This window comes from Lytechinus pictus, chromosome 19, assembly GCF_037042905.1.
Source record: "Lytechinus pictus isolate F3 Inbred chromosome 19, Lp3.0, whole genome shotgun sequence".
In the NCBI taxonomy this organism is placed as follows: Eukaryota; Metazoa; Echinodermata; class Echinoidea; order Temnopleuroida; family Toxopneustidae; genus Lytechinus; species Lytechinus pictus.
In genome coordinates, this window is record NC_087263.1 from 12,668,079 (window position 1) to 12,694,531 (window position 26,453).

The 26,453-nt window shown below is 37.6% G+C and overlaps 1 protein-coding gene across 1 annotated transcript; it reads left to right on the forward strand.

Moving 5' to 3' along the window:
• Positions 1-1,532: 1,532 nt before the first annotated feature.
• LOC129283107 (transportin-3-like) lies at positions 1,533-26,028 on the forward strand. Its single transcript, XM_054918945.2, has 15 exons — positions 1,533-1,863; positions 4,289-4,378; positions 5,537-5,724; positions 6,001-6,160; positions 7,403-7,546; positions 8,465-8,640; positions 9,078-9,153; positions 9,608-9,817; positions 11,005-11,112; positions 12,891-12,985; positions 13,385-13,524; positions 14,221-14,412; positions 15,258-15,349; positions 18,273-18,355; positions 24,944-26,028. Exons 1-15 carry the CDS (start codon positions 1,747-1,749, stop codon positions 25,158-25,160), a joined length of 2,088 nt encoding a protein of 695 aa, XP_054774920.2. The 5' UTR covers positions 1,533-1,746; the 3' UTR covers positions 25,161-26,028.
• The last annotated feature ends 425 nt before the right edge of the window (positions 26,029-26,453 follow it).

Below are 26,453 nucleotides of genomic sequence, written 5' to 3' on the forward strand. Positions count from 1 at the left end.
TAATGATGGTCACTGGCGGATCTAGGGGTGGGGGCAAAGCCAGCCCGTGCCCCCCCCCTTTTGAGAGGCACAATTGAAATGTTTGTAATGTAAAAATGCCGTAAAACAGAAGTGTGCCCCCCCCTCACCGCGCTTTGAAAGTGAAGACCTTTCCTTTTTTTGCTTATTATTATTTTTTTGTTGAAAACTTTTTTTTTTCCTTGTCAAATTTATTTTTGGGAAAATGTGCCCCCCCTTTTGGAAAAATCCTGGATCTGCCCCTGATGATAGTGATGATGATGATGAAATGTTGAAGGTGGTGGTAATAATGATTAAAATGATGTTATGATGACGATGGTGGTGATGATGATATGATTTGGATGATGATATGATGATATGATATGATGAAGATGATTGATGATGATGATATGATGATGATATGATGACGATGATGGTCATAATGATGATATGATGATGATGATGATGGTGATGATGATGATGATAATGGTGGTAGTGTTAATTATAAATTATGATGATGGTTATGATTGTGGTGGTGGTGATGGTGGTGATCATGGTGATGATGATGGTGGTAAAGGTATGTTAAAGGTGCATCATAATGATGATTATAGTGATATAGTGATGGTGATGATTATAAATATGATGATGGTGGTGATGGTAATAATATAGTGATGATTTTTGTGATGGTAATGATGATAATGGTGATGGTGATTTATTGGTATATGCACATTATATTGACCAGCAGCAAGGCTGAATGGGTCAATTTACAAGTATAATAAAAAAAAACCAAACATAACAAGTACAGTAAATACAATATTCAGCTTAATGATAGAATGGCATCAATAATCATGGAAATCAATTTGCATGCTGGAGATCTATATGTATATCATGAATATAAAAAGATGGATAAGAGAAAGCCGTGAAGGAGCAAAAATAAAGATGATGATGATTGTGATAATGAGGATGACTATAATGATTTTGATGATGATGGGAGTGGTGATATGATGTAATAATCATGAACAGAATGCATATGTCAGAAAATATTGTAAATTCAAATTGAAATTGGAAGTTTTTCTTATTTTCCTATTAATATTCCCCCCCCCCCGTATTTATTCATTTTTTCTCCTCTTATCTTTCTCCTCTCCTTTCATTTTTCTTTTACTTTTTTCCCTTTCATTCTTCCTCATTTTTCTTTTACTGAGACCACAGTGTCGTATGCAGGGGATGGTTACAGGGGTTCAAACCCCTTAAATTTGTTTGATACTCTCCCCCCCCCAAAAAAAAAAAAAAAAAAAAAAAAAAAAAAATGAAGACCTTTTTATTTATTTTTTAAAAACTTATTTATTTATTTTTTTGCTTGTAAATTTTTTTTCAGGGTAGGAAACGACCTAAAATCGGTGGTGAAGACCTTTTTTTCTTTTTATTTTGGGTTGTCAACATTTCATTCAGCTTGAACCTCCCCCCTTTAAAAAAATCCTGCGTACGCTACTGCGTGAGACCCCCACCCCTCAGCCCCCTGCCCTCCACGGCGTACCATAACAAGCAGCGCAGAAATCTGGATCCGAACGATCCGAGCAAGCCAAGCCTCTGCCCTTTGACGTGTGTGTGCATGCATGTACGTTATATATGATAACCGGAATACTGCACGTGAACATATATCCGACTGTGAAAAGTTTGAAAACCCAAATCGGAAGGTCGAGTGTCTTGACTGTTTTGCGCTGTATCCTGATGATATAAACTCCTAAAATCATGGATTCTGCACCGCCAGTAGATACAGTGGCAGCTGCCATCCATGCATTGTATCACAATCCAGATGCAGCAGAAAAAGAGAGAGCCTCAATGTGGTTGCAAGAATTTCAGAGATCGGTAAATTTATATTGTTCCCTTTTTTTTAACCCCCACTCAATTCAATGAATTATGAAGGTGATTGTGGGATGTGAGGACTGAGGACTGTGTCTGTGTGAGAGTGATTGTGCGTGCATATCTCATCAGTCATGAATATGGTAATTCATTGGTATTTGACTGTTGTCATGTTTGATGGTCTGATGACGGCATAAAACAGAATAGATCTATCCTAACGTTAGATAATTAACTAACTGATGTGATGTGATGGCAGTGATGTGGAATTTGTGCAAAATTTTCAGTGTTTACTTTTCAAAATTCGACAAAAAAACCCGAAAAATATAATTCGTTCACTCACAAACAAAAACAGTTCACTTCATAGTCATATATTTTAATACAAATAAACCAAAATCATAAATTTCAAACAAAATTAAGGCAAGATCCTAAAGTCAATATTGCGCATCGGAATCATAATGATAAACTTTAAAGTTTAGTTGGTCAACATGATCAAGGCCAGGGTTTCGTTGCGCTGGTATCGTGATCTAAAAATTCTAACTTTATGGCGATCGGCTAAAGCCTTGAGACTTAAGAAGTGCGATCAGCTGAACTGAGAAAGTGAAATAAAAATAATTTATGCACAATACTTGTTTTGCAAAGGCAAGCGTTATAAAAGAAGTCAAGCAAACAAGGTAATTTGAACATCAGGGGGGCGTTTCATGAAAGGACTTGTCGGACGTTTTATCCGACAAGTCCCATTTTATCCGACAGTTACCATAGGAACAGTGCCTCTCTGCCAATCAAAATCATGGAAAGATGTCAGATCTGACAACTTGTCGGATGAAAATATTGATGAAACGCTCCCCTGATGAAGGTCAATAATCCAAATATTGGTTGCTTTCACATTTTACTTGTTTGAAGACTTCCACCTGCTTAATTTCGAGTTTGCATTCATGTTGAGAAGTTCAGGTTTTTCTCGAACTGACACACACCGTCACAAGGTAACAAAATTTGCAGAAGTTTTGATAGTTTTTTTGTAAATCAAGGAAACCTTTAACTTACTAGAAACCTTACATGTATCTTAAAGAAAGTTACTCCACCAGGTAATTTTGAGGTTGCTTTATCAGTTGTTGTAATCAGAGTTTGATTATGAAGGGTGGGGGGGGGGGGCATGTATGCACACCAACAAGTTTAACTTAAAGGACAAGTCCACCCCAACAAAAAGTGGATTTGAATAAAAAGAGAAAAATCCAACAAGCAAAACTAGCATCAAACTCAGATGTAAAATAAGAAAGTTAGGACATTTTAAAGTTTCGCTTAATTTCGCTAAACAGTTATGCACATCTTGGTTGGTATGCAAATGAGAAAACTGATGACGTCATCCACTCTATTTCTTTTGTATTTTTATGAAATATGAAATATTCTCATTTTCTCCTCATTGTCAAGTGAAAAAACTATTATTTCCTCCCTGAACATGTGGAATTAGCATTGTTTAATATATAGTTCAGTCAAGTTGGTCGTTATTGTCAAATCTGTAAAAAATGAAATATTGTATAATTCAAACAGTGAAAAACAAAAGAAACAGTGAGTGAGGGACATCATCGACTGTCTCTTTTGCATGTCACTGAGTTGTGCATATCACTGTTTTATGAAAAATAAGGGAAACTTTAAAATGTCATAACTTTCTTATTTTACATCCGATTTTAATGAATTTTCAGCGTTATGCTAGTTTGATTTTTCTCTATTGATTCAAATCAACATTTTTCTAGGGTGGACTTGACCGTTAAGATTAAGATTTTTGATGGGGGTGATTATCAGATTATGGTATTGGTTCCAAAGATGATAAGAACAGCCCTGGGTGACTTTAAATTAACTAGATCTATGGTTAATTGTTTGATAATGACAACTTCAAATGGAGAAAATGCACGAGGGTGATTTTGCCCTTTTCAATATAGCCCTTTTCACAGCCCAAATCACCCCTGAAATCCTACAAATGAGATGCTTTGGAGCTTTTTAAGATTTTTGCAAAGATCTGCCACAAAAATTATTTCAATTTCAAGAATAAAGAAAATCAATATTCTACATTGGAAGGAATAATGATATTTGCATTAAATTGCATTTTAAATGCTTGCACAAACAAATTAGCCCTTCAAATTCAGGAAATATCATACAAAATTCAGCGATTGCTCTAAAGCAAGTACAAAATTAGCCCCCCCCCCAAAAAAAAAAGAAAATGATTTCTAACCTAAAAACATGTCAGTGCTGACTTTGGTCTCTTGAAGATCCACTATTGAATTATTTTCCTTTCCTTGTAGACCTATGTTTTTTGTTCTTATAACTATTTCTTGTCTTTTTGAAATTTATGAGACTCTCACTGCTCAATAATACATATTAGCTTCTTTTCCTTATAGACCTGACCTGTCCATTTTTATTCTTTCTATAAACCTTTCAGTTGTTTTCATGGGAGATCTCAGATCAGTTATTGCAGCTGAAGAGGGACGTTGAAACCTGCTACTTTGCTGCCCAGACTATGAGAACCAAGGTGAGTCTGAAGACAAGGGGCCGTTAACACAAAGCTTTGGGATTGATCCTACTGTTTACCTATGATTGATTGCACATAGTGATCAATATAATCAGTCGTAAGAATCAGCACTAAAATCGGTTGCTAAGCTTTGTGTAACATTACCAGGAGGGTGTTTCATAAAGCTGTTCGTAAACAGCGGCTTTAAGAACGATTGGTGATCCTTTCTTACGTGCTAAATAATCACCAATGAACATTTATTGGTGAATATCATTTACCACAAGGAAGGATCACCAGTTGTTCTTAAAGTCGCTCTTAACTTAAATATGAAATACCCACCAGGGCCCTAACATTTAATTGCAGTTGATCAGGGTGGTGTTTCACAAAGATTTAATTATGACTTAGAGTCGTAATTAAACGCCTAGTTGCATGCGTTATACAAGGCATGACCACATTGGTCAGATCATGCCAACAGGATGCGCACTACTGCGTATTAATAAGATTGCGCATTGCATATCATGTACGCGTCAGCATTTAAGTGCGATTGTTAGTCATACTTAAATCTTTGTGAAACACCCCCCAGTTATGATGAATGTATTTTTTTTAACAGCTGCTGCTCATGTTTTTTATTTTTTCATTCTTTTTTTTAATAAATATGTTCAAACACATAAATACATGTAAATAAAATGAATGAATGAATAAAAAAATGAAATTAATGCTACTCCATTTACATACTACACATAATTTCTATAAAAGGTAGCATGATAAATGCATTTTACTAAATGATAATCAAACAATTTTATGCTTTTGAAATCTGAATTCTTTTCACAGGATATCAACTCAAGGGAAACTCAAAGAGAATTTGAGAAAGTTTTTTGACTAGGATATCATCATACAAAAACAAATGACTAAAAATTTAAGTTCCCATACCTTGTGTAAAAGAGATAATGAGAAAAATTCTTGCCCCCAACTTACAGATCCAGTATTCCTTTTCACAAGTTAAAATCTTGTGTAAATTTGAGAGATCTGTTGATATCATTACCAGACAATACCCAAACTACTCCACTGTTCAATTCTGTAGGCCTACACCTCATCAAGAATATAAAATAGTAGAATATGGAAGGTATGTAAAATGTATAATTGCTCCTTTTTATCAAAAAATATTTATATCCATTTCAGATCCAGTATTCATTTCACGAGTTGCCGATGGAATCTCACGAGAATTTGAGAGACTCGTTGATTAATCATCTTCAGATGATGAGTGACCCGAAGTTTCACGTGATCACAACGCAGCTTTGTCTTGCCCTGGCTGACCTGGCCTTACAGATGACGCAGTGGAAGAACTCAGCGTCTTTTCTCATTCACAGGTACATGTACATTTAATTCCCCCCAAGTGCCTAATGAAGACATGCGGGCTTTGAATTTCTTTAAAATTTTTTTTATGTGTTTCTTGATTTTCCAAGCACATACAATCACAATATTTGATATTCATACCTATTGGATAGGGTTACAAACAAAACAATGCAAACAATTGTTGGAATAAAGTCGACAAATAAACAAGGATTTGGTGGTAATAACTTCATTTGCTGGCTACAGCAAATAAAGTTTCTTTTTCTGTTGCCTTTTGAACCAACACTCTGCAGGTTCTACAGCTCCAACGCTTTACACATCCCTCTACTGATTGAGCTTCTGACGGTGTTACCCGAAGAAGTGGACAGCCATTCACTAAGACTGGGCCTCAACAGAAGAGAAGAGTTCAGGGGAGAGCTTGGCGAGGCTGCCGGCACTGTCATTGATCTGCTGGTAAGTTGCCAAGGCCCGAACCAAGGCAAAGACACGTGCATCCCGTGCTGGTCTTCAGGTCCCAGTGGGACGTGTGCACCGATTTCTTCGCAGTGGACAAATTTGTTTTGTTAAGCAATCTTGAAATGTTTATCATATTCCAGAATGCTTTTTTCGAACAACGAAGTATAATTAAGATAATTCAGGCTTGCCAGAAATAATATTAATTTACTTACCAATTTTTTTTTTTCCTGGTTTAGTTAACACAGGAAACAACATGTGGGATTACAATTCAAACAGATGGGCTTTTTTCAGTGATTTTTCTGATCATCATTTGTTAATTCTCTGTTATTTGTACATTTTCCTGAAAATTGTTTGGCAAAATCATTTATTTATAGTTTTTATATGTTCAGTTTTTGTGATCATTTTTATTTTCTGTTACCAGTATGAGAGTTAATCTTTAAAGTTAAAGCTAAATGAACGTAGTTGCAGTAAAACACTGATTTCGTGAGAAAGTCTGTAAAACCAAGGTAAAGTATTGATATATCATCGTGGATCTAGATCTGGTACAGTTACATAAAGTTAACTTTGTGAAATCATAATATCTAGCTAAAAATCGATCAAACTGAAGATCGCCAACACAGATAGGCACACGTGGGACAGTGTATTGTTATTGCTGGAATAAAGACGCGACGGAAGTGACCAAATCTGCGCTTATTTTGCTTATTTCTCAGCAATTACACAATTTCTTCCAGAATCCTTTGGCACATATTTTTTATTCATACAAACAGACACTTTGGTGATCATTATATTAAATTCTGTAAAAAGTCATTTTGAGATCGTTCCCACAACTGGAATTTACCTTCAAGGATCTCAAAATGAGTTCGAACAGAATCCAATAAAATGACCATCCAAGTTTTTGTGTAGATCTATAAATAAAAAATATGTGCCAAATGGCTCTGGAAAAAAAGGGTAATTGCTGAGAAATAAGCATGAAATTCCATAAAATGTCAGGTATGTTTCGAAGCAATATTAATACACTGTCCCACATATGCCTTTTTGTGTTAGTTATCATCAGAATGATTGATTTTCAGCTAAGATTTCATCATTTCCACAAAGATGAGTTGATTTCAATGCACCAGATCTAGATCTATGATAATATTGTGGTATTCAACCTTTATTTTAAAAGCTTTCTCATGAAATGATTGTTTTCTACAATTCCTTTTTTTTTACCCTTAACATCATTTTGTTTCTTAATTGCAGACTGCATGTTCAGAGAATTACCTCAACGACCAGAGATTACTTGGGAAGATCTTCAAGTGTCTAGCGAGCTGGTTCTACATCCGCGTGTGTCCTAGTGAAGAGATGTCCCAGAGCAAGATAATAACACTACTCTTTGAAATACTGGTAAGATCAATTATGAATTGCCAGTTTGTCTACTGCCAACTCGTCCACTCACCTCATGGTCTACCTTCATTTAATCTAATGCCATTCCATCCATCAACATTTCGTCCACAACCATTTGGTCCAATAACCATTCGGTCCAATCATCACTTCGTCTAATCACCATTTCGCCTCATAGCCAGTTGGTCTAATATCCATTTCATTTTCATTCATTTTGTACAATGAACACTTGGTCCAATTAGACCAACTGGTATATGGACTATTGGACCAACTGGATATTAGACAAAATGGTGAGTGGACGAATCGGCAATTAGACCATGTGGATAGTGGATGAACTGATGATATACCACTTAATAGACGAGTTGGCAATAGGACGAAGTGGCATTAGATGAATTGAAAAGAAATCAGATCAATTATAATTTCCCACCTTTACATAACAATAATAAGGCCTAAAGAAATTATGCTGCCCTTATCTGACTAACCATATACATGTAATACAAAAAATCAAAGTCACTTATTGTGCTTTATAAATGTATTAGTTACATATAATCTAACAAGTTTTCTTTTGGGGTTTTCATTTTTTCTAGCAATCTGCTTACGATAATAGTCCTGCAAATTGTAAATTGTTATTTGGCAGTAGATAATTTTTGTCTGTAATCATATCTCTTGTATACTTAATCTCTTATACATATGCCAATAAAATCATTACCATATCAATTCAATTCAATTCTTTATTCCATTTCCATTCAAAACATAATACAAAGTAATATAAATCAGATACAATTTTACTGATGAACATTCTTACTGTGTTTGTTATGTTATGAATAACTTATTACAGGAATTATATGAATGCAGAAGAAAGCAATAAAATAAAGAACCAGTACAGTTAAATGTTAAAAATTCTGAATGTCTTGTCAATAGAAAAAGCCAGACACGCCATCGATGCTTCACGAGGCAACAAGCGACTGTCTATGTGCCGCCCTCTATAGTATGGAGGATGTAGAGGAGCATCTGCCGCTAGCAAAGGTCCTCTATCAAGGGATCAACCTACTTCCTGAGGCATACACAATGGCGGTTGCAGAAGACGATGTCGACAAGTAGGTTCTAGCTCAGGCGTTCTCAATAAGCGGCTCATGCAACTTGCGGCGCAACCGGCCTTGTGAAGTGGTGCATTCATGCTGCTATGAAAAATAGATAAATGAATATAGATATTTCAATTTTTGTTCATAAATTCTCTTGAATTAATATTTATCTTGTTATTTTGGTCATTTGAAATGCCTCATACATAATAGCAGGGGGGGGGGGCTGTTTAACCCTTTAAACCCTCCTGTGAGATCTTTGTTGCTTTCTACAGAATTGTCTTTCCAAATCTTGATTACCTGCTGAATCCTGTTACCATGTTAGTTTAATACCATAATGGACATATTTCCCATAATTGTATGTCTTCAAGAAATGGAGCCTCAAACTCTTTTCTATATCTGTGAAATTTGTTCGTGCAAGGACTTAGTTTGTTTTGTTTTGTCTGTTTTTGTAGGTGCATCAATTACTGTAGAATATTCACTGAGCTAGCAGAAGCTTTCATGGAAATGATGGTCGAGAGTCCAAACCAGGTATAAACGAATCTGTTTACTTTCATTTAGTCTCCAGAAGGTGGTCTACATGTTCTTCTCGGATAGTTCCATTATTGCTTTTGTCTAATTTCCAGTGGGTCCAAACTACATTTGGTTTTACATTACACTTGGAGTTCACTACACTTGTTTTACACTACACTTTGTGGAAACTACACTTGGTGTTCACTACACTTGGTGTAACACCCACTAAATCTAATAATCATTTATTATCATGCTCAGATGGTGTAGTTTCCACTTTTCCTACACATTATTTTGCTTTTTGAAAATTGTGATACCACGACCATGTTGTCATTTCTAATTCTACTGTGTACTTCAACAAACCATTTTTAAATTGAATTGAAATGGTTTTCAGCCTGGAGTATTTGGTAAAAATTGTTATACTTCATGGTCGTTTCTAACTTTTTTGATTTACTGATACTTCTTTCTCTCCCAGGGATTCGGTGACCTACGCACCCTTGATGCCGTGTTGACCTGCGTCGGCCACCCGCAGAGTGAGGTCGCGGAGATCACGTTTAATTTCTGGTACCGCCTCTCGGAGATTATCTACAAGAGAGATAGCAGGGAGCTTACCGAGATGTACAGACCTCACATAGAAAGGCTTATACACTCGCTAAGTGTGCATTGTCAAATAGACTCAGATCATGTAAGTTGGATCAATATTATAATGAGATTGTTTTTATGCAGATCTTGGCCTTTTTACGAAGAATAACGACTGATCCAATCAACCACAGCTATGGAAAGCCAGCAATGTCAACATCCAAAATACATGTTTGTTCAAAATATTTTATAGATATGATGTATATTCATACATTCACTGTTTTCTTGACAATTCAGTATGCTTCTTTTTTGTTTTCAAAGGACATTGTGCAAATTTCCTTAAGAAAAAATTATGTCATTGATGGATGTCCATATACTTGAGGTTGATCGGATCGATCGTAATTCTTTGTAAGACTGGGCCCTGACATTCAAAGGCAATTTACACTTACTCAGTGTGCATTGTCAAATAGTATACAAATAATGAATGTTTGTGAGTGCAATGGACAGAATACTTCATAAGGTACTTCATCTTTCACCGAATGAAGTATTCTGTCCATTGCACGAATGAAAAAACATTATTGTTTTATATGACACCTAAAAAATGATTTTTTTTTCATATGAAATTCATGAATTTCGATGCAAAACATGCTCATGCAGTGCGAGTTCGGTCTGTTGATTGTAACGTCATCGCAACATGCGCACTGCTGGTGCATGAGCTGCAGTCTCGGTGCGCGAGTTCAATGGACAAAATCGTATGGATCCAACGTTGCACGATGAATGGATTAAAAATTGCACGGTTGATGACGTCATTGCAAAATGGGCTGAATGAACGATATCAAATCACAAGGATCTATCTAGGTGTTATGTAAATCTAGATCATGTAAGTTGGATCAATATCATAACAGGGGCCCGTTGCAGAAAGAGTTGCGATTAAACGCAAGCCAAAAAATGAATTGCAAGTCCCAAATGCGCGCTGTTGATTGGTTGAAAATCAAGTTAGGCATGATTTTTAGAGTTGCGATTGATTGCAACTCTTTCTGCAACGGGCCCCAAGGAGTTTACAAATGGGAGTGTTTCCTGTAGAAATTTGTCGGTGAATTTTCACTGACTGCCGAATTCCGAGCCAATCAGATGCAAGGATTTCAGTAGCTTATAACAGTGAAAAATCATTCCTGAAAGGCTCCCCTTAAAACCTAACGGGTGCTCCGAGCTCAGAAGACAATGAATCTCTTACCATATACCCTAATTGGCAGGTATTTGTATTTAATTGCCATTATTCTGATCTCTTTACAGGAAGGAATTCCCGACGAATCTGACGACTTTGGTGACTTCAGAGTAAGGGTTTCAGAACTAATCAAAGATGTCATCTTCATCGTTGGTTCTTCCTCCTGTTTTGCACAAGTAAGTACTCGGCCTTAGCAGGTTGAAAAGAAGTTGAAGGCCATATAATTTCCCCCAAAACAAAAGCTGAATTGAAACCACGGTTCAGACGTATGCAGATTTCATCCATTGATTAAGATATAGGGTTAGGGTTCCAATAGGGTTTTATTTTAGGGTTAGGTTCAGGATATGGTATAGTGTTGAACCAAGAAGAAGCTTATTCCTTTAGTGTGTTGAATTTACTGCTTATTCTTTGATTTTTATGTTTCCACACAAGTCCACATGTTCCAAAGGCATTCCCCTTTAAAGCTTATCCAACATTGCAGATTCAGGAAGTACATGTAAGAGCTGTGAAATGAAGCCCACGAAAATTGAAAATTAATTATTTGCCTGTAATGATGTAATGTTACCTCAGAAGCAAGCACCTATTTTTGAAGGGACTGTGATAAAAGCACGCATTCATTAATGAGCATTACTACAAGCAGAATGTTGGAGGAAAAACAATAATAACCTGTGCATCAAAGCTTGCTCCGGCGACAATTGCTCTGCAGTAAATTCAACACACTAAAGGACTAAGCTTCTTTTTTGGTTTAACACTATACCCTATCCTGAACCTTACCTCTGAACCTAACCCTAAAAAATCAAAGAATATTTGAGAAAAATCAGACAAATAATGAGAAAGTTATGAGCATTTGAATATTGCAATCACTAATGCTATGGATATCCTCACATTGGCAATGCGTCATGTGAACAACTTTCCCTTTGGTGGATTATAAAATACCCGCAAAATATCTCTATTTTCTCATGGTGATACAAAATCTTTATCCATAATGTATTCTTTAAAAATTTGTATTGCATGCCCTCGTACAGAAAGAATACATTAATATTGATAGATGTGATGAAAGAGGCAGTTTATGTGAAATATATACAAAAGTACTGGGAGAGTTGTTCACAAGTGACATCACACATCTTTGTCGCATTGCCAATAGGAGGATCTCCATAGCATAAGTGATCGCAATATTCAAATGCTCATAACTTTCTCATTATTTGTCCGATTTTTTTCAAACTTTCGTTGATCTGTTTCTTTGATTTTTCTGTTTTCACACAAGCTATCTTGTTCCCAAGGTTTTATTTTCCTTTAACATTGCAACAAATGGGGGTGATTTTTTTCCAGGGCTCCCTCTTTGAGTTTCCAGGGGATAAATCACCCCAGCCCCAGTGTAATTTTTCCCGGTATCATTATCAGACCTGCCAACCAGTACGTTTTAGCCGTATTTAGTACGTTTTTGCAACCAAAATACGGCAGTACGTTTTTTTTTTTATTTTATTTTTTTACTAAATCGTAATTTATTGAGAAAAATAATCTCTATATGTCTCTGTTTCATAAAACGTACACAAATATGGTTAATAGATCAATGTAATTTCAGGTAACTTTTTTTGCCAATCATTTTGTTAAAACCATTTTGTTAAAACCAGTGTGAAGATATACATGTTTTAATGTTTTTTTTTTCATCTGCAAGAGCAGTGCACATTTTAGCTTGCATGCAGCTTGAACGCCGCGATGAGCGAGTGCGCCAAGCATTTTATTATGAAATACACTTTTTTTGGGAAAAATACACTTTTTTAAATCACAGAATACAGTTTTTCATTCCTAGAGGTTGGCAGGTCTGCATTGTAGTCTGTTATCATTGATGTACTCTTAATAAGCTATAGTCACAGAGTGATGTCGATTTTAGAATGTGCCTAAACAGGAATTTAATGGGCATTTTCTATATTGCACATGTTGTGTTTCTCCCCAGATGTTTCACAATCTGGCCAGCCAGCAAGGTGCATCATGGGAAGTGACGGAGGCTGCCCTCTTCATCATGAGTTCGGTTGCGAAGAACGTCCTCCCGTAAGTAAATTGCATTGTTGCGTTAAAAGTTACAAATTTTGCAGAAATATAATGAATATTGTTACTGCCACCAAAGTAAAGTATCAGCTCTAAAATTGATATTGATGAATTTCAAACGAAGTAGACATTTATTCACCAAGAGTGTCGTGAAACTGTAAACGGACAATGCACAGAATACAAGAAATTGCTGATTGTCCAGGTAGAGAAATAACCTTTTTCACATGATGAGGAAAAAATGTCTTAATACTTTCACATATCACATGATAAAATGAAAAATAATGCCTTGATTTATTTGTCTGTTTCACAGCAGTTTCACATTTCCTCCAAAAATCACTTGTCACATCTTTTTTATTTAACTCTCATACATTTTACTACAATTGGTATTTATCTTGGATACAGAGATGAAACAGCAGTAGTCCCTCAAGTAATGCAAGCCATCATCAGCCTTCCAGAAGGAACACATAAAGCAGTCAGGTACACGAGCACAAGGATTCTAGGAGAGCTTGCGGAATGGATCGAGAAACATCCTGACTATCTTGGTGAGTACATATGCATAACCGTATATTTACCCAGGGTAGCCACTTCAGTTCCGAAAACTGTTCTCCCAGCGGGCCCTGCTATTATTATTACCCGGCTAAGCTAGGCTACCTATTCAGATGCACACAGCTTCTTGAGGAATTACATCCTGCCGATACCCATTTACCTCACCTGGGTCGAGTGCAGCACACTGGATGAATTCCTTGCTGAAGGAAATTACGCCATGGCTGGGATTTGAACCGACGGCCCTCTGTTTCAAAGTCTTGAGACTAATCCACCGGGCCACGACGTTCCACTTTAAAACGGTTCTTTGGACAAATACCAAGGCCAACTGTTAACATTATCAAAATAAAAGTCCAAGGGCTTGTTTCATAAAGAGTTACAACTGTTGTAACTTTGCCATTATGGCAACTACTACAGTAACCTGGATTTCGATTGACTGCTGAGCCCCGTTGCCGTAGCCTGAAAAATGAGAATACTGATGGTTTGAAGCGAAATACTGATTTCTAAATTTTCAGTCATACATATGTGTGTGTTGTGCCAAGTGCCAACTTGCGGCTTAAAGAATACTCAAATGTTCCTGTTTAACGTTAGCAGCTCTGCAAATGAGTTCAGCACTTCTGGTGTTAGACTAGCTTCTTAGAGACCGAGCAACTATAAACTTTTTTTTCATCTGCTCTCTCTCCTACTTCATATAGATCCTGTGCTGAACTTTCTTATGACTGGTCTTCGGGATGAGGATCTAGCTTCAGTTTCCGGCCAGTCGATACAGAGTATCTGCTCACAGTGCCAAGACCACTTACAGGGGCATTTAGAGTGTCTCCTGAATATAGCCCAGGCCGTCGATGCCTTCAATCTGACGGGAGACTCGGCGTTAGGAATCATAAAGGGTAGGCTGGCAGTACGTGTTGATAATCTGTCGGGTGGTGGTGATTGAGAAAAAATAAACTGAGAGATTCAGCGTAAGGAATTATTAAGGGTGACTGGCAGTATGTGTAGATAATCTGCGGGGGGGGGGGCGATTGAGAAAAAACACAGAGAGAGTGCCTCCTAAATATAGCCAAGGACGTCGATGCCTTCAATCTGTCGGGACACTTGACATTAGGAATTATAAAGGGTAGGCTGGCAGTATGTGTTGATAATCTGCGGGGGGGGGGGGCAATTGAGAAAAAAAAACTGAGAGAGCAGAAAGAGAGAGTGTCTTCTAAATACAGCCCAGGCTGTTGATGCCTTCAATCTGTCGGGACACTAAGCATCAGGAATCATTAAGGGTAGCTGGGCTGCATGGGGGAGGGGTGATTTGAGAGTAAAGACAAGGAGGCAAGAGAAAAAGAAAAGAGAGATAGTGTCTTCTAGATAAAGCCCTTGATGTCGATGCCTTCAAATCGACGGGAGATTCGGCATTTGGAATATCAGAAAGGGTAGGCCGGTCTTATTAGCATGTGTGATGTGTGGGGGGGTAGGTTAATATAGATTGAGAGAAGAAAAAACAAGGGGAAAACAAGCGAAAAAGAAAGAAAGAGTGTCTCCTAAACAAGCAAAAGTTGTAAATGGTGATTTCTTGCTTGATAAAAAAGTGAGAATGCAAATGAGAGAGAGAAGACTTTTTAGGATAACCCAGGCTGTCAAATGCAAGGGATACAACAAACATGAAATGAAAGAAGTAAGTACATTCACAAAATTACAATTTAAGATATATATCAATTATCTTTTTTTTTCTTTCATGTAAATGTAGGTACAGCCTTGGTGCTGACTAGGATGCCCTTAGACAAGGTTCAAGATGGTCTGAAAAGATTAGTCCTGGTCCAAGTCACGTCACTGTCACAGGTGGGTGGGTTAGGAACCCCAAATCTTGTTCTGAAAAGAAAAAAAAAATAATGACAACTTTCTGCTCAACCCATCAATAGCCTGAAGTTACCATTGATATCGGGTTTATGAAACATGGGTCCCGTAATAACAAGGTTAGCGATTAATCGTACACTCTATTTTCACGATTGATTGTACATCGTGGTCAATGGAAAACGTTCTACAATCATTGCTAAGCTTTTTGTTGCGGGCCCATGGTCCCTGTTTGCTATTATTTTTATGTGCTAGAAGTTGATGACAAATTTTCTCTCAACCAATCAGATCGCCTCATTTCAGTAGCTTATAATGGTAGCTAGAAACCTTTTTTTTTCTTTATCAAATAATTTTATTTCAAAATATCTTACGACCATATAAAACATAACATAAAACTAATTATATCCATAACATATAAGTAATAATACAAGCTGGAAACTTACCACTGATAATAACTTGATCACTCTTTCAGTAAAGCTATCATTTAAACATACACTAGAAATGACAAACTCGTTCCAAACTAATCTAAATTTCAAAATTCAAACCTTGTTTTCGAGTTATTTTGTGAAGCTCTCTCTGAATTTCTTCTGCATTAAATCTAGTACCTGTGAGGGTTATTGTTGCTGAAATTTGACAAGTTATGTATCATTTTAAACCCAATCCAATCCAATAGACATTTGATTTAGCGCCTTTTCATTTTGCTTAAAAAGCGATGGACACACACTTAAAGCTTAGGATATACTTTTTAAAGCTCAACGAAAATCTCAAAATTCATTTTGGTTTTCATAGTTCCATTTGATTGCAATGCTTTCTGCAACGGCCCCTGGTAGGGGTTTCATAGAGCAGTTTGTGAAGTTATGAACAACTTGATAATGCAGAGCTAGAACATGTTCTCGGATGTCAAGTCAGCTACATACGCATACATCATTTAGTGCAAGAAATGGTCACCAGTCATGCATAAAGTCATTCATAACTTACAAACAGCTTTATGAATACACCCACCGGGGGATGTCTCAAAAAGAGATAAGGGTGAATAAGAGAGTCATGCTTAACCCTAAAAAAGAGGGGGGGGGGCTGATTCAGCCCCCCCTTAACATTTTTCACGATAAATCCGCTGCGCAAAATTTCTTGAGCGCGTCTCCCGCTGACTTTTTACTTGCAAGTCTTGCGCAACTTTTGAGACCAAAGTTGCGACCCCCAGGTACGCGGTTCCGAAATTACGCAACATTTTGTAAGTGGATTTCAGACCCAAAACTGCTAAAAAACATGAATTCTCATACAAATCCAATGCAAATTGTGTATTTCGCCAAAAGTCATGAATGTACCATTATTTATACTTTTACTTATTAAACTTGATTAATTTTGTCTTGTTTATGATCAGAATTAAGTCTGCATCAATTTCCATGGAAAACACATTCAAAAACGAAAAGTCGAAAAACAAAGAAATACAATGTACATAAGAAAAAACAAAAAACAAAGTACATTGGAAAAAATTGCGATACCAAATTTTTTTTGAAGTACGTTTGCTCGGTATCCCCCCGGCTGTGTCAGCTACATGTACATGTGGATATATCATTTAGTGCAAGAAATGGTCACCCAGTCATGCACAAAGTCATTCATAACTTACAAACAGCTTTATGAAAACACCCACCAGGGGGATGTTTCATAAAGAGATAAGGGTGACTTAGGATGTGTTCAATGTTGATCTTTGAATTTAAACAGCAACATAAATCATGATTGAAAACTCAATTCCCAAACACCGATCTCCAATACGATCGGCGATGCACCGTTCAGTGTTGAAAATATAAAGCCGTTTATATGTTGATCGTGTTTAAATTTCCTGCTTTTGTTAGCGCAGCTTTATTGCTCCGTTTGACCAATCACAAGAAAGGTCAATTCTGGCACCTGCTTGTGTAGGCTTCCACTGCGAGAGCAAATTCAAAGACGCTTCAAAACGCAATTGTGTTTAATGTTGCATTCGCGATGCTCAAGGTCGTAAATTTGAGCTGATCGCGTTTACAAACGCATCTTTTTTTACGTTTAAGTTTTCCTCCGAATCGTGATTTGAAAGAAGTTTACTTTTACGACCGGGAATAGTGGATGTTGAACACACCCTTTGTTTCTCAGTATATCTGCGATTCGTAATCACATTTTCAATCGTGATCCATGTTGCCGTTTAAATTTGGAAACGGACATTGAACACACCCTTAGAGAGTCCTGGTTAAACGCCAACGCATACATGATGTTAAACATGTAATGATTGATGGATATGCGGTAGTGCGTGTCCCTTGTGCATGATCTGACCAAAGCGGTGATGAGTTATGTACCTCAAACAACTGAAATTGAAGTACGACTCTAACTGCCCTTTCACATGGTAAAAAAATTTGTAACTTGAATTTTGATTCCAGTGAAAAATAAGGTTAATGCCGATTTTTAGCACGTGTGAAACCAAACTAGCACATGATTAGAATCATGAACGTTAATCACAATCACAAATTCAGATTCTACTCTGGAGGTGAATTCCAGTTAAGTTTCACTCACTGTGAAAGGCTTGACCTCCAAAACATCTTTTTGGGCGCAGAGCTTACATGTACGTGACCATTCAAGCACTTCCATAGATAATACAATTGTCATGCGGTCATCGTAGTTTGTATTTGTGATGCCGTGCTTTGATTGACAAGTCACCAAGGACACATACCGCCTTCGCTCGGGAATTCGAATTCAAATCACAGTTTTCGAGTGAGCGTGTGAAAGGTCCGATGATTCTATAGATGAATTGCAATCATCATTACAATGATGATTCAAGATTCACGTATGAAAAGACCCTAAGTCATACTTAAATCTTTGTGAAACACCCCCTCCCCTGTATAGTAATTCATTTATTTAGGGATTTTAATCTTTTCTTGTTCAGATCGTGAAAGGTGAGACATCAACCAAACAAGGCTCATCAACCGACCCCGTGATCTGGCTTGATAGGCTAGCAACTATATTCAGGTAAGTAGTCATTGAGAGATCAGGTTTATTTTCAATCGGTCTAATACCGATTCGTCCAATTATCACCTCGACTGCTATCATTTGGTCTACCATCAGTTTGTCTACCTATCTACTTGGTCTAATTGCCATTTCGTCTAATAATGAGTTGGTCCAATAGCCATTTAGTCCATATACTATTTGGTCTAATTGGACTTAGTGTTAATTGGGGGAATAAAAGACAAGAAAATGGGTATTAGACCAACTGGTTATGAGACGAAATGGTCATAGACGAATTGGTGATTAGATGAAGCGATGATTGGACCAAATGGTCATTGGACCAAATGGTTGTTAGACGAAATGTTGATGGACGGAATGGCATTAGACTTAATGAAGGTAGACCATGCGGTAGGTGGACAAGTTAGCAATAGACGAACTGGCAATTTACCAAGAATGCACCCCGGTGGACACCACCTGAAAAAGAATTGTGACTGCTCAGGGCCCTGTTTCATAAACACTTGTTATAATAAGAAATGCACATTTTCTATAACAAGTTTACTACTAGCCAATCAAATCAAATGGTTTCAGTAGCTTTAAACTGTTATTGCAGATTTGTTATTATAAAAAAGTTCAATGAAATGGTCCCCAGATCATTATAACAAAAAATGTATGGCAAGCCAGTGACTCCAACATCTTGAAAGCCTATATTCATTCAAAGTGTTTTATACATGTAGATATGGGGGGCACCCATACATCCTTGTCTTGAAACCCCCCCCCCCCCTAGTTTTATCTTGCCTGTGTAGCGGAAGCGAGATGTAAGTGCCGCTTTTCCGACAATGAAAATGGCGGCGATGGATCATTGTATTGTAAATACAAAGGGTAAATGAAAAACAAAAAGAAATAGTTGATCTTCAAATGTCACAAAGTCAACACTGCTGCTGTATTGCATTGAGCATTCTGACATACGATCATTGCTTAGCTTCAGAACCAGGTTCCTGGGAACTGTGTATTCGGTCAGCAACAGTGTTGCTCAAGACTTATAACAAAAAAAGTCTTGATACGTCTTGTTGTGAGCTTACATACTAATTCTGCTTCTTTCCTGTTACTAGTGACTATTTTCATTGTACTTTCAACGATAATAAGTGAATGCTTTTAAGACATGTTGAATGAGAAATCACTAGAACCTGAAAAGGGATACTGGATTGGTTTGCCAAAATATTTTTTTTTTTCCAGAAAATTCCCATAACCTGAAAATGAGGCATGTAAATATAATGACAACACTTTCAAACACAGGAAATTTTGCAAGTTCTTGTTCTTATCTGCCCTATAAAAAAAAAAAAAATTCTGATTGCATAATCTGTGTGGGGTGTCGTGGTCTAGTGGTTATGACTCTCGTTTTTCAATCTGAGGGATGCGGGTTCAATATCCAGCCATGACATATTTTCCTTCAGCGAGAAATCTACCCACATTGTGCTGCACTCAAACCAGGTGAGGTAAATGAGTAATGTTGTAACCCGCAAGTGAACACCCGAACCGTACCGTCCCGTATAATCCAATAATTTGCAAGCGGGACCCGCTGACCCGTCAGGTTTTAACCCGCAAGTCAATTTATCTTTGAAAAATGAAAAATATTATTTCTGCAATCCCCACACTATACAGGCTCAAATCAGGAAAATATATGCCAACTACTAACCTAGCCTAGAGTGAATTTACTTACAATTTGCATTTGACCTTTTATTTCGGAGAGAAAATATTTTTTGGGGTGACTTTGTACCACGAAATGGGTCCGCTCTGATCTCGAAATTGAAAGCATTACGCAATTAACTCCTCTGATTGGAGCCGCAGCTCAGCGTGCGCTAGCTAGCCCAGGCTGCCCAGCAAAGATCGGCTATGTTGTTTTTCATTCCAGGTCGGTCGACACGGCGACTCACAACAATCATAATTACAATATTAAATTCTATGGGACCTCGTCTATAAAGTAATCAAAATTGAAATAAATACCAGGATAATGATACAGTCAATTTTGTCTGTATATCTCCATAATATTTCCTTCTGTTTTTGTATTTCTTCCAATTCTTTGTAAACTAATACAAACGTGCATGAGGGCGCCCATGAACTTACGTAAACAGCTCGTGTTACTAGTGCTTAGCTAGCTTAGCTAGGCTTTTATTTATTTTTTATCTCTCTCGATCGATCGGTCAAGAGAGAGGTATTTGAAAGAAACTTGCAATCCATTGCAATCCAAATTTACATCTTCAGAAATCTTAAAGACTTTCAATCAATTGTACATCGGAAAATTAAGAGATCTGGGCATTCAGGGTGCGGGGGCTTCAGTTTTCATCAGAAAATATATGAAATAACGAAAAGGAGGGTTAGGTAGCCACTAGACTAGACCAGCTTAGCATGTCTTCAAAAATGGGCAGCTAACACTCTGACCTGACGGCACGCTCTATCAGGTCATGACCTAATTTGGTAATCCAATAAGCAAACAACTGTCTCACTGCCGTGCACCGCAAATCCCTCGAGCTCAAACAGCGAGCGTTGCCGTGGAAACAGGCTAGACTCGCCCCACTCCAAGTCATAAAGCATTTCTTTCTCTGCCACGTGGCCTATCAGCTCCTTGCCAGACATGATTACGCAATGTATTCTGGCTTCTGTTTACATTCTCCGAACACATCCCCTCCCCTCTCTCTCTCTCTCTCCCCCTCTCCCAGTCGTAAAACATTCCTTTCTCTGACTGCGCTGCACTGGCGCTCCTTTGAAAGAGCAACTCGGATGTATTATGTCGAACTGTCTCAGTCCTGTTCACTGTTCACAAGACAAAAATACGCCGGCATTTTTTAAAAGGAAATATCTACGTCTCTAAAAGAATCCGGCACGTAAGAAGCACATGATTCTAACTCAATTTTCATTGTTAATGTTTGTATTATGCAGCGTTACTTCTCCCTTTTTTTCGTATGACGGTCTGCGGGTTTGAGAATAAACTCGGCCCGGCACGCAACCCGCGATCAGGGGCATACCGGCAGGTTAACCCATACCGCAACGGGTGCGGGTTACAACATTATAAATGAGTACCCTGCAGGAAGAAATTCCTTGAATGCCAGAGCGCCTCTAGGCAGCACGGCTATAGCTGGGGTAATAATTGCGCAGTTGAGTATATACATGTACATATAGAAATTGCGCAGTATAAATGTACAATTTTTATTATTACCATATTCCTGTGAAAGTCAAACTTTAAAAACTTAGCATGAATGATTTTAATACCAAAAACTTGGCATGTCACACCTTTCCATTTAGGGAATTTGTAGAATTGATGTCCTAACACGTCGGCAATTATTAATGACGTACGTATTACCCAGGAAGTTACGTAGGTCCCAACGTAAAACATTTCCTTATCAACGTAAGAGAATACACGTAAACCATTTTTATGTTTTGTTCGTTTTTCAAAAATGAAAATGATTCAACAACAAAAAAATAATCCTCTTTTATGACTCCCATGAATTCTTGAGAAATGAAATTTTTCCTTCTTTATATAAGGTGGATTATTTTTTGCTTTTAATGTGTCTAGAGCGGCTTGATTTTATGGATTTGTTTGTTGGAGAAAGATATACTGACATATTGAATTGTTAATGTTAATTTCTATGTTTGTCTTGCCTGCATGGCAGAGTGAGACGATGGCGGTGGCGTCGTTAAAAACTTTGAAATCTTAACTAGGTTTAAGTTTTTTAAATTACTTGAAATAACTTGAAAAGTTTATGGACCTTTTTCATATTTATTAACTTAGACATAAGGGTATTCAAGTATCACTTGAATACCCTATGGGTTGGCCTATCACAATGTGTTTTCCTTTTGGCCATTTCCCTCCTCATTTTCTTTAATTTGTTTGATGAGCAATTATTATTTATGCAATGTTATTCTCTGTCTAATTTGATTATTTTATTATTTTTATCTGATATCTTGAGGAAATATTAAATGAAATCTTGCAAGAGTTTCAGATCACATGACCAAGGTCAAAGGTCATTTAGGATCAATGAACTTAGTAGAACATGCAGGGGGAATCAACATCAAAATCTTAATCAAGGTTAAATTGTTTTTGATATGTTATAACTTGAAAAGTACATGTATCTGACCTTTTTTCATTAAACGAGGACACAGGGGTATTCAAGGATCACTGATCATCTCGTATTGAGAGGTTCAGGCCACATGACCAAGTTCAAAGGTCATTTAGGGTCGATGTACGGCGACTATTTTGGGGGTATCAGCATCAAAATCTTAACGAAGGCTAATTTTTTTAAATGTCATCATACATAAACTAACAAAGTTTATGGATCTATTTCATGAAACCTGGACACAAGTGTCACTGGTCATCTGGCATGATTTGCAGGTCAAAAGTCAAGGTCAAAGTTCATTTAGGGTCAGTGAACTTTGACCATTTTGTATCAACATTGAAATCTTTATCAAGGTTAAGTTTTTGAAATGCTTTCATAACATTGAAAGTAAATAGATCTATTTCATGAAACTTGGACTTCTCATCGTGTGTTGGTTCTAGTCCTGCCCATGCTGAAGCAAGTCCAACAAAACAAGCGTTACTAGCTTTGTGTGTTAGTGTGCTTCACCTCCGTATTCAGTGCAGGTGTCAATGCAGTTGGAAAACACTCAGTCCATCAGGAAGGAAGCAAATGTCATTCCTGTGTGTAGGAGAGTCACAACCTTTGCACGTTAAAACCAATACACTATTCGTCAAAGAGTAGGGTGTTCATCCACTATATCGCAACTGCCAGCTCCTGGCAACGGGATGGTGCTTCAGCTGTTTGTAAAGTTACTCATGACTTTACGCACAACTGGAATGTTTTCTTGGGTTCTTTGATAAAGGACAAGTCCACCCCAACAAAATGTTGATTTTAATAAAAAGAGAAAAATCCAACGAGCATAACACTGAAAATTTAATCAAAATCGAATGTAAAATAAGAAAGTAATGACATTTTAAAGTATCGCTTAATTTCACAAAACAGTTATACATGTATGCACATCCTGGTCTGTATGCAAATGAGGAGACTGATGACGTAATCCACTCACTATTTCTTTTGTATTTTATTATATGAAATATTCTAATTTTCTATTCATTGTCAAGGGAAACGACAATTAATTTCTCCCTGAACATGTGGAATTAGCATTGTTTACTACTATATGGTTCAGTCAAGTTGGTCCTTATTGTATAAGGTTACATACTGATTATCATATCGTGCAAGAAAGGGTCACTGGCCATGCGCGAAGTTGTTCATAACTGACCAACATCTTCATGAAATACCCTCGTGAGCCCCGTTGCATGAAAGTTTAAAGGGATGGTCCGGGCTGAAACAATGTATAGCTTAATAAATAGAGTAGAATTCACTGAGCAAAATGCCGGAAATTTCATCAAAATCGGATAATAAATAACAAAGTTATTGAATTTTAAAGTTTAGCAATATTTGGTAAAAACAGTCGTCATGAATATTCATTAGGTGGGCTGATGATGTCACATCTCCACTTGTTCTTTTGTATTGTATTATATGAAATAAGGTTTATTCAATTTTTTTCCTTTAAGAACTAGAAAAATTGGATTGACAACTGATTTAGTGCATTAGATATTTATTGCTGCAATTTATTTCATTATAAGGGAGACATATTATTCACACAAGTATGAAATAATGAAAAAAAAATGATTTTATGTCATAACATAAGAAAACGGAAAGTGGAGATGTGACATCATCAGCCCACCTAATGAATATTCATGACGACTGTTTTCACAAAATATTGCTAAACTTTAAACCTCCATAACTTTATTATTTGTTATCCAATTTTCATGAAATTTTCAGCATTTTGCTCAGTGAATTCTACTCTATATATTAAGATATAAATACTTTCAGCCCGGACCATCCCTTTAACTATTATAGTAACTTTGCAATCCCAAGGTAACTTCCCTGAAATCCTTGATTCTGATAGCTGTTTAAAGATAAATGCCAGTTGTGGTAACGATATCAAAATGAGTTCGTACAGAATCCAATGAAATGACCACCAATGTGTCTGTTTGTATAAATAAAAAATATGTGCCAAAGGATTCCGGAAGAAATTGTGTAATTGCTGAGAAATTAGCAAATAAGCACAGGATTCGGGTCAAGCGTCGGGCCGACATTCAAAGCAATAATAATACACTGTCCCACGTGCGCTTATCTGTGTTGGTGATCTTCAGTGTGAAAATTTTTCAGCGTGAAAATTTTTCAGCGTATATTTCAAGATATCACAAAGTTCAGTTTATGTAACTGTACCAGATCTAGATCCTCGATGATATACTGACAATTAAGCCTGGTTTTACAGACTTTCTCATGAAATCAGTGTTTACTGCAACTACTGGCATTTCTCTTTAACATTGTGGAAGTTGCCATTTAATGGCAAAGTAGCTATGATAGTAACTTTCATGCAACGGGGCCCAGGCGGTGGCCAGAAGGTGGTCTGTACTCAGAGAGGAAGACAGTGAGAATTATTGAAACAGTCAGTGCTCACGTATGATTGTCAGTTTCCTTGTTTAACTTCTCTTTCTCTGTCCTTTTTTCGTTCTCTTCTCTTCCCTCCCAGACACACCAACCCCCGCATCACCAACGGTCAGGTCCACCCTTGCCTCGTCGTCCTCCAAGAGATCTGGCCCGTCTTGTCCGAGACGTGCACCAAGTACCAGGCGGACATCAGGGTCATCGAGAGATACTGCAGGTGCCTTCGGTTTGCCATCCGCTGCATAGGCAAATCGGCCGCTGCGTTACTTACGCCGTTGGTCACACAGGTAAGGACAATGTAATGTAGGGTCCAAGACGAGGGCCCCGTCTTTCAAAGAGTTTGGATTGATGCGATCAACCACATCTATGGAAAGTCAGCAACATCATCAACATCTAACGTGCATGTTTGTACAATTATTTTCGAGATACAATGTATACTCGTACGTTCATTCATCATTTTCGTGACAATTCATAATCTATGCTACTATTTGTTTACAAAAGCACAGGATGAAAATATCCTGGAGGCAAAACTATGACGTTGATGGATTTTCCATGTAGTTGAGGTTGATTGGATCAGTCGCTACTCTTTGTAAACATAGCAGTTCACGAAAGGACTTGTTGAATGTTTTATCAAAGTATATTTTTTCCAACGGTTACCATGGGACCTGTGTCACACATAAACAACTACCCTATTTTCGTGCATTTTCTACTTGCATTGTCTCATTAAGTTTATTTGTGGATTATTTTCTTTTTATTTGGGATCATGTAATACAGTTTCTACTCAATATCTCATGCACAAAGCGTTTGCCCAAGCATGATAATGTGCAAAATGAGATGTTTTGGGGTTATCTTTGGTGTCAAAAGGGGAAAGGGGGAGGGTGTTGTTCATGTGTGACACAACAAATTTTGGTTCCATTGCCAATGAAAGGCACTCCGTAGCGGCACTCCATATAAGTCAGCATTCTCAACACGATTCACATGCCCATTAACTTCTTCTTTGTCAAATAATTCTCAAACTTCCATTGAGCATTTTGCTCTTTATTTTTCAGTTTTCACACCAACGAACTTGTTTCCAATGGTTTCAGTCTTCCCCTAGCCTTTAAACAAGGCCCTGTGTCTGTTGTGATATTTATATCACGTACCTACCGACTGGAAAAAAAGACTATTCGCAAAAAGCCGAGTGAGGGCCGGGATTTCAAGTTCAGTCACAGGGCCTTAAGGAACCTGATTTGGATTTCTTATGTTAACCATTGTTTCCGAATCTGAATCGCTACCCTAGAGATGGTGACAGCCCGCGAGGCCAAAAGGCCCGCGAGACCGAAGGCCCGCGAGACCGACTTTTTTCCCCCATCATCGGGTGCCGCGGTCGAGTGGTTTAAGGCGCCTTGTTGCAGCGGTGTAACAGGTGCCTGCTATCAGAGGGGGAGGGGGCAGAGCCAAATATTTCCCAGTAATTCCGTCTAGAATTAGTGGCATAACTAGGATTTCAGTTTAGGGGGCAGTAGTGAGCACGGGAAGGGCGTTCGGGGGGGGGGGGGGTGCAGGGAGGGGAGTGTACCCCCCCTCCCCCGCGAGAAGGGCGGAAGGTCCGACGT